The 9,412-nt window shown below is 39.4% G+C and overlaps 1 protein-coding gene across 4 annotated transcripts; it reads right to left on the bottom strand.

Moving 5' to 3' along the window:
* Positions 1 to 210: 210 nt before the first annotated feature.
* On the bottom strand, positions 211 to 7,291 carry BTF3 (basic transcription factor 3). Of its 4 annotated transcripts, none has more exons than XM_015140197.3 (6): positions 7,176 to 7,291; positions 6,533 to 6,601; positions 3,127 to 3,240; positions 2,595 to 2,796; positions 1,323 to 1,379; positions 211 to 512 (listed from the first exon to the last, which is right to left on the bottom strand). In XM_015140197.3, the coding sequence occupies exons 2-6, from the start codon at positions 6,599 to 6,601 to the stop codon at positions 466 to 468; spliced, it is 489 nt and encodes a 162-aa protein (XP_014995683.1). In that variant the 5' UTR covers positions 7,176 to 7,291; the 3' UTR covers positions 211 to 465.
* Between the last annotated feature and the right edge of the window lie 2,121 nt (positions 7,292 to 9,412).

Below are 9,412 nucleotides of genomic sequence, written 5' to 3'. Positions count from 1 at the left end.
TACCATGGAAGCACTAAGGACTGTTGGAGAGAAAAGTTTTCACACATGAGAACTTTATACTACCTTTGTTACACTACACTGTGATTTAAAATCTTTAATCAAATCCCAAAGGTTATCAGCCATATTACGTACCATGATTAGCTTTCTATAAGCAATTTTTTTTACTGTGTACAGATCGGTGTCAATAAAATTTAAAAAAAACCCTGTATACTAGGCAAAGAACTTTATTAACCTTTGTTTCAAACTTGATTCCCAGGCTTCTTCGGCTTAATTAGCTGCAAAGAATGAATTGTGTATAAGCAAAAACTGAAAAGAGCTGCAGTGTCCAAGGGGCTTGGGCTTAAAAATATTAGAGATCTAGATTTTATCAGATCCATAAACAAAAATTTCTTAAAAAGCAGTCATAATATAAAATAGCAGCTCCCAGTAACTTCTTCAAGTTTTATCTTCAGAAGTTGACTCAATTCAGTTTGCCTCATTCTTGGAAGCCTCATCAAAATTCTCCACAAGATCTAGGAAAAGGAAAAGAGTAGAAATTCTTAAAAAAGCCAAATCTACAAATCATCATCAATCTTAAAAGGTGATGAGGGAAAGACATTCATTTGCCAGTGATAATAAATACTGTGTCATAGCCCCAAGAACAAGAATGAAGGAGAGGAAAAAAAAAAAAAAAAAAGCCCCCCCCCACCCAACCCCACCCGGCTCCATCCCATCTCACAGACTGGTCAACATAATATGAGGAAGCAGAACCAAAGAATACAATGACACAGAATGTTAAAATTTTCCTGGATTCCTAAGGATACCTGTCTATGCAAAATGGGAATATTTGTGAGCCTAGTGATTCTCCTGCCCAATAAATATTTTAGAAGAAAGTAAATTTATCCAATAACAAGAGACAAAAATGTCTCATGATTCCTAAAGGAGTTATGCTGCTATGGATTTTAGAATTATATATATATATATCCCAAGATACCTGAACTACTCCACGCCTTCTTGTAAATTCATGAATTTCAAAGTAGGGAGCAAGGGTCATTAGTGCTCTGCAGGTAATAGTTATATTTAGGGTACTATATATATACTTATTTATTCAATATTTAAGATTAGATACCTACACATCCTTGGGATCCCACAAAGAAACAAGCCAAGTCAAGTCTATAAACGTAATTCTCAATTACCTAATATTGCATTAGTTTTCTCATTCTAAGTAAGGTCTATGTCCATCTTGACTTACCACCCTTCTTCCCTGGGTAATTTATCCTACAAAGATGTCTTACTCTCCCTTGCTAAGATTCCCTAGGTTAACCTCAAGTAAACGTTCCTACCTGGAACTTCATCATCATCATCCTCTCCAGTAGCAAGTGGTGCTTTTCCATCCACAGCTATAAAAGGAAAATGTAAACATTATTTGTCTAGGTTTTTAATAAATAGCCACCAAAAAAAAAAAGAACAGATGAAATGCCAAGTATTGTTATAACTTATTTCCGTGATAAGGGACAATTGGGATTTTATCTACGATACTATCAATAACATGATATTCTAATGTCTACAAATGGGTTAAAATACTAGGAACAGCCAACAAACAAAATTCCATACCCATCCTTTCAATCCCTCTGGGCCACCATAGGCCCTGAGGTAGTATAAAGGCAGTAGGGAGCTCTTAGAGTGCAGGTAAAACCCACATACCAAATCATGGTAAGATTTATTTTGGGAGACAAATGAAGATGCCATTTTCTCAACTACTTTGTGTGTGGCATAAGGGTGATGCTCAACAACCACTTACTGAAATGAAAAAATTAAAGTAAAAAAATTAAGAGTCTGTGAGTGGTAAGCATCCACTCTACTCTGTCACACAAGGATATGAATGTACACAGGAGAGTTATGTACTAGCCCCATACAAGCATCAGTGGGATACTTCAAAAGCCTACTTCAGCTCTGAAAGCCCTGACAGTCTAGAACCTGCAACTCAATGTGACAATAAAAATGAAAATTGAGGCAGAATGAGTCAACACCTAGAAAAACATGGGTAACTAAAGAGCCATATATAAGCCTCTGACTTGCTCCTGCATTCCCATTCTTCAAAATTTTAAGAAGGTAGAAAACAGCGAAACACTGCCACATATTCAGATGTATATTCAGCTACACTATTTTCTGCCCTGAATAAAATCCCTATCACACTGTAATTAAAAATGCCAGAATACTGGCAGGCCATTTTTAAAAGATTACTTGTAATATCAACTACCTAGATGAAACTGAAGTAATTTCATAATTTATACTTTTTTCAATTCCAAACTTACAAGTAGTTATTGGCAAAGCACCAAATTAACATTTTCATCATTTCTAGTTAATATTAAGTATCTGATCCAAATCAAGTAAGTAGAAAACATTCCACAAAATCAAGTGTAACGATCATAGCATGCTACATCAAGTACTGCAAACTTGAGCAAGGACACTTGCTTAAAATCAGTTACAAATCTGTTCTTTTTAAAGCTTGCATTTCCAAACTTAAAAATACTCATATCCATTCTGAGCCCTGAGATCAGAAATCAGCTGCTAAATGAGTAATTCCCTGGCAAAACCATTACTAGGAAACTCACATTGTTTGGGCAGAGCTTCGGCCAGTCTCCTTAAACTAGTCAGACTATCTGCGCCAAGCTGGTTTAAGATGCTGGGTAGCATTTCTGTCAGCTGCTTCGTCTCAGCATGGCCTGTAATGGTGAAAGTGTTCGCTGCCAGAGATGCCTGAACTTTAGGGTTGTTAAAGTGGATCACTGTTCCTTGGTTTGTAAACATATTCACCTATTAAGAAAAGAAAAATTTTAATTAGCAATGCTGACCAAAGTCTCTTTAAAAACAAATGTTTTATTAAACGAAGTCTGCCTAACTAATCTAGTATTTCGCTGTGAAGCACAGGTGAAATTTTGCCTGGAATGGCATATGCATTCTAATAGCATTCAGACTTAATGATCTCCCTGATTTATTAATTTATGGTAGAAACACGCTGTAGGGACTCTGAAGTCACTAAGTTAAAAAAAAAACAAAAACAAAAACAAAACCCATTTAATGCATGAATGTTAACTTTTCCCAGCCAAATCTTGTTTTTTAAAAGAAACAAAATTTGACACTTGCCTCTTCAATACCAGAGATATTGTTTACCCCTAACTTCTTTAAGGAGAACTGAAGTTTTTTATCGTCTGCTGTGGCTGTTCTATGAACCACCTTCTTCTTTCTGCGAGCAGTTCCCTAAAGTCAGGGAGAAGAGGAAAGAAAACAGCACATTTATACCACAACAGATATTTTTCAAATGGGAATAGTTTCCAATTCATTTCTGACCTTTGGATCTGTATAAGAACATTACCATAATCATAAACTTATGCAGTGAGCCGGCAGGCTAAGGCAAAAATAGAAGCAAAAAATGGGAAAGGAAAAGAATGATCTTCACAAAGTTCTACTTTTTACATTTGCTCTAAAAGCGATCAAAGAGGTAGCATGTGTCAACCTAAATTAAGCATTTGAAAGAACTCCACATCCAGAATTATTAACCTTTCCTGTTTTGTTTTTTTTTTTGAGACAGGGTCTCACTCTGTTGCCCAGGCTACAGTGGTGCAATCGTGGCTCACTGCAACCTCCGCCTCCCAGGTTCAAGCGATTCTCCTGCCTCAGCCTCCCAAGTAGCTGGGATTACAGGCACTCTCACCATGGCTGGCTAATTTTTGTATTTTTAGTAGAGATGGGGTTTCACCATGTTGGCCAGGCTGGTCTCAAACTGCTGGCCTCAAGTGATCCGCCCACCTCGGCCTCCCAAAGTGTTGGGACTACAAGCATGAGTCACTGTGCCTGACTCCTTTTCTGTTTTTATATTAAATAAAAATCAACACCCAAATTAGTATTTACAGGCAAGATAGTGTATGGAACAATCAAATGAATCTGTATATAGACTTCTATAGCACTCAAGAGTAAAGTCTGAAGTCCTTACACCTTAACCTACAAGAGCCGTACACAAACTGTCCTGCCCTTAATATGCCACTCCTGACTGCATCTGCTACCACCCCTCTTCTTTAGCCAAATAAACCTTGGCTGTTCTTTGAACAGGCCAAGCAGGCTATGACCCAAGGGCCTTTGCACATGCTGTTCCTCTCTTTCCGGAACATCTACATGGCTCTTTCCCTCACTGCAGATCTCAAGTCTTATGTCACCGGGTCAAAGTGGTCTTTCTCAACTACCCAAAGTAAAATAGCAACTTCCACACTCACCCATCAATTTCTTTCTATCCTGGCTTATTTCTCTTCATAACACTTATTACTATAAGAGATAAATACATTTTATCATCTATCTCCTTTCACTAGAATGTAAGCTCCATAAGGACTTCTGTTTGTTGCTATAAACCCAGTATCTACAAAAGAGTCTAGCTCATTGAAAGCACTCAAGGAAAGGCTATCACACCCAACTACCTCATTTTCCCCCAACCTCCATCCCTATTCCTATTCATCCTTTAAAATCTTATTCAAGTCATTACCTCTTGTGTGCCTTTCCTAAATTCTACAACTATCCCCTTTCCCTATGCCAAATCATTCCCATCTCTAGATTTTGAAAATGCTTCTACTATTGTACTATGTATATTACACTGTGAAAACAGATTTATTTATTTATTTTTTTAAAAGACAATAATCAAATTATCACCACTGCTAGGCCTAAAGCCCATCTAGGGACTTTAAACTTCTTAAATTTTATATTCTCAGGATCCAACATAGTAAAGGCTTAAATAAATCTTGTTATTTAACTGAAGAAAATATCTATAGCTACAAAAAAAAAAAAAAGTACTGGTTACTAACCTCTCCCAACTATTAAGAACAAAAATCACTTTGAGATGGTCATGTATGTATCTGGTTTCCACATAATCTTCTCTAAGAAATTCAAAGGAATTTCTAAGATTGTAAAGACAAACCCAGCATACCTTCTATAGGTTTCAGACACTTCACATATGTCGAGTTCAATTTTCACTTAATTATTATTAACGCTCTGATTAGATATGAAAATAAAAGGCTTTTGTAACATTTACCTAAGAGCACCTAACACCTACAGTTTTCTCTAAAGCAAAATTAACTCACCTAATTTCACATCCCATAATAAGTACGCTTCTTAAACAGTGAAGATATGTTTCCATATTCTGTGACTACAGAAATACTTCTTGTATTATTAGCTAAATGAGTATTAAGATGTTAGGACACAAAATTTAATCTTGTATCAGCTTTAAATATCCTAGCAAATCTCAAGATTTTCCTTTACCCTAAAGTGATGTCTCCCAAAGTTAAAGCCTAATGATGGGAGTAACAACAAAAAGATTGCACATAAGCACATTATTCAAATTACTCCTTCTGAAACTGTACTGAAAGTAAGAGTGGTTAAAAACACCAATATAAGAGCATCCAAACACTGACACACAAAAATTTGAGTTTTGCTGGCACTTGAAGGCCAGTCTGGTAACAATTGATTAAAAAGGGCAAGAAACACCTAATGTTGTTAAATATGTGGGTGTGGATCTTGAAGACTGCTAACATTAGCAAAAATAAAAAGTAAAAAAAATCAGGATAAATTCACCGCTGGCAAAGTTCAGTAATTTAACAAAGCTGTATATTATTAAGTCTACGTGCAACTTCTGGCTATCTCACAGCTGACTCTAAGTTAAACGCTTAAAGTTGGGAAAAACTAATAGGCAATAAACACGTACTATGGAAGCTTTACAAGTTTTACCAAGTAGAGACATGCTCTGTTTCAACAAGCTACCACACCTTGTTAAATACTAAGAATGTGCTAACAATACAAACTAGGTAAACCTCTGTCTACAGTGGACTTCTTATTTAAGTAAATTACAGGACAATCTAAAAATCAACTTCAAAAAAGAATCCCCTTGATGTGAATCAATATCTACCAGGAAAAAACAATTAATCAAAAACTGATCATTTAAAAATCAGTCACTTTAATTCCCTCATTTTTATAGTAATACAAAGTCAGAAAAGGAAATACACCTACTTGGGTTATATTTTCAAATCTAACAGTCACTGCCCTTAATCTCCAAAATGTACCTATATCTTCAAATACCCTTGAAAATACGCAACTACCCTAAAGAATATTTAGTTCAGAAAGCAGTACAGAAAGGTCTCAATTTACAAGAGACACAAACAAGCACTGACTTTATACAACTTAGGCCAAAACAAGTCAAGGGTATGATGCGCACAACGATCTAACTGAAATGACACATTTTCCTTACAAATTAAATTAGGAAACACTTTTGTTCTACTTATACTCTGTAACACTGAAAACACAAACATATTTACACAAAAGCGATGTTTTTAGCTCGTCTCACTGTTGTGTCTCTAACTCTTGTCTCCCCGGCTCCTTGGGATTTGCTGGATCCATGAATTTCCCTCGATAGGCAAAGTTTGTCACCGATAATATAAGAAGTGCAAAAACAATGTTTTTAAAAATACCTAAGCCTCAAAAAAAAAAAAAAAAAACCCGAACTATTAAAACTTACTTTCCCACCAATGCGCACTTGTGCCTGCAGTTTGGCGAGTTTTTCCTGGTTCATGATTGTTTCTTTCATCTAGAAAAAGAGGAAATCCTCAGCAAGGATAGGTTTAGCTCACTCTAGCATTCCACGATCGTTATTTCCCAAGATAACAGCAGCAAAATAAACGTCCTACACAGGCCGAAACCTGGATCCCAAATCCACCCCGCAGAGCTCCAAATTTGGGTTTCCAGGGAGCCCAAAGAGCACCCGCCTCCCCACACTCCCCCACAGCTCCCCGCTCTTGGCAGGCCCGGATCAAGGGCTCTACCCCACGCCTGGCCAGCACCCCCCACCCATGGCCCTGGCCTGGCCTCGGCCTAGCCAGGGCCTGCCCGGCCCGGCCACTCTCCGCAAGCCTGGCGGTACCTGAGGCTCCTGTCCTCGGGTTCCGCCGCGAGGTGGAGGTAGAGACAGCGTCGCCTCGCCCCCAGGGCAGCCGCCCCTGGCTCGACCTCGCCCCCGAGAGTCAGCCTGGGCGGGAGCGCCTGTCCGTCGCATCGCCTTCCTCTCCTCCTCTGCCCTGTCCCTCCCTGTCTCGCTCCTTCAGGGAACTTCCCGCCCCCGCTCCCGTCCTCCTACCACGCCGCCGTCCAGAGCCTTTTTGTACCTTGTTGGAGCGAATAAGGGGCCGCGCGGGGGACTAGGGTTGGTGCTCAAGGGGTCTCGGGTGGACCAGCTGAGATTAGGCGCACACACGCGGGGACGCAAGATGGCAGCTAAAGGGAGGCCGGAAGTGACACAAGGCCACTTCCTCCAAGAGTCAGGAAACTGACTTCGCCGCGAGCGCAGTTCTTCCTTGCGCAAGCGCGGCAGCGTTTGTGACGGTAGGGCAAGTGCATTCTCTCCTCCTCCTCCTCCAGCTGCTGCCGGCTGCAGGCCGCACGAGGGACTTCTGGCTTCGGGCGCCGCCAGTACCTCTGGGAGAGGCCACAAAGGGGTCGGAGAGCGCGGTCCTGTGCAGTTAGGGTTAAGTCCGCTCAGTCTCCATTGGGCCCTGATCCTGAAGTTCTGTACCGTCCGGAGAAAGGGCCTGTTCACGTTTCCCGGAGACGCTGGAGGTGCCCAGCTTGTGCTCACCACTCGAGCAGCCCTACCCTTGTTGGAGGTGTAGGTTGGAGAATTGTAGAATTTCCCTCTCGGCCCGAATGAGCCATTACCAAAGCATTTTGTCAAAAATAGTGAAGTTAGTTTTGCTTTCCGAGATTAGGTGGTGTGGTAGATTGCGGGAACGAGGTTCAGAATTTCTGGGGGCTGTAGCCCGGAGCCCCACACCTCAGAATGCAACTCCGTACGACGAAGGAACTGGTAATCCGCATTTCAGCCAATATAGCGGATGACTAACCACCTTAAAACGGTCTACACAATTATCTTGTTTATCAGGAAAAAAAATTGACTCCTAGATACCGAATTGGCGTAGATTTGACAATTAGGAGTTCACGGTTAAGCAGACTTTATCTAAATCCAATCACAGGAGAAATTCTGCCTGCTGTGTTTGGAGAGACAACGCGTGGATGTGAGTTAAACTTTGCTAAACCCCAGGACAAGCTTTAAGACAAAACCACTGATACTTAAAATGGCAATTTAAATAAAAATGCTGTCTGATCAGCCTTTTTGTGGTCTTAACCATGAAATGTTTTTGCGTATTCAAAAGTGAGTCCGAAATCTTAGAATGCAATGTATATAGCAAGAAAACTTGTGTAACTGCAGACTCCTCTCCAGTTAAGATCAATATTTAAACTTTTTGAATACTTTTTACATATAGGTTTGTTGAAATTGATGTCTCAAGAACATAACTGGTGAGGACAGCTGTATTGCTTTTTAGAATAATTGTTACAGTTATATTTACAAAAAACAATGTTGCTTCAGTTAAATATGAGTGAAGTTTAGTACAGGAAAGGGTGTTCGTAATGGATCACCTTCCTAATGACAAAGACCAAAATGGCAGTACCACCACTTCTGTGCTCTGGAGATATTACAAAATATACAGAAAGACTCCCCCTTTTTGAGAGAAATGTCTATCTCTGTCCAGGAACAGTTTTTTTTCCTCTCCTCCATGTTATATTGGAGACATTTGAAAGTTCCTAGTCACGTGATGTTTTCTGAGCTTTTATAGAAAAAAGATTCTATGTATGTAACCTGCCACCTGACTTTTTTTTTCTTTTTCTTTTTTTTTGCCTTCCCTCCCCTCTGCCCTGACTCATCTTTTAATACACCCGTTTTCAGGAAATATTGTGAGCTACTTTATTTATGTTTATTTTTTGAAACCAGGGATGCTGCTAATTTTATTTTTATGATTTTTTTAAATGTAAAACTTTAAAAATAGTAAAAGAGATGGGGTCTTACTTTGTTGCGTAGGCAGGGCTCAAACTCCTGCGCTCAAAGGATCCTTCAGTCTTAGCCACTTGAGAAGCTGAAACTACAGGTGTGCACCATTTTCCCTGGCTTATGACTTTTTAAAAAAAAAATTTACTCTCGTTCCTACTTTTCTCTCCTGTTCTTTCATGAATTTAAAGATTTGCCGCGTGTCGAAAATATAAAAGATTCCTTAATGGTTAAAAAAGAAAATCTTGATTTTCTTTTTATGTTCTGCTTTGGTTTGGTTTTTGTGCTTTTCTATTTAGAGATGGAAGTCTTGCTGTGTTGCCCAGGCTGGTAAACTCCTGGGTTCAAGCCATCCTCTGACCTGGGCCTCCCAAAGTGCTGGGAGTACAGGCATGAGCCACCATACCTGGCCAAAATTTTGATTTTTGACTCCAGCTGCTTCTGCTTGTTTTATGAGTAGTCAGGAAATTCTGATTCCTCTAATAATTATATAGTAGACTTTTCAAAAATATGGGATTTTTT

This window comes from Macaca mulatta, chromosome 6 (assembly GCF_049350105.2).
Source record: "Macaca mulatta isolate MMU2019108-1 chromosome 6, T2T-MMU8v2.0, whole genome shotgun sequence".
Classification (NCBI taxonomy): domain Eukaryota; kingdom Metazoa; phylum Chordata; class Mammalia; order Primates; family Cercopithecidae; genus Macaca; species Macaca mulatta.
This window is presented reverse-complemented; position numbering and strand designations above follow the sequence as displayed.

Bases quoted from the DNA above. Each gene is read 5' to 3' on its own strand.
- BTF3 (XM_078004006.1), bottom strand. From the start codon at position 7,066: ATGCGACGGACAGGCGCTCCCGCCCAGGCTGACTCTCGGGGGCGAGGT. The intron at 6,602-6,934 runs GTACCGCCAGGC...CTCTTTTTCTAG, and splicing joins CCCGAGGACAGGAGCCTCAG to ATGAAAGAAACAATCATGAA. The intron at 2,797-6,532 runs GTAAGTTTTAAT...TTTTCTTAATAG, and splicing joins AAGTGCGCATTGGTGGGAAA to GTGAATATGTTTACAAACCA.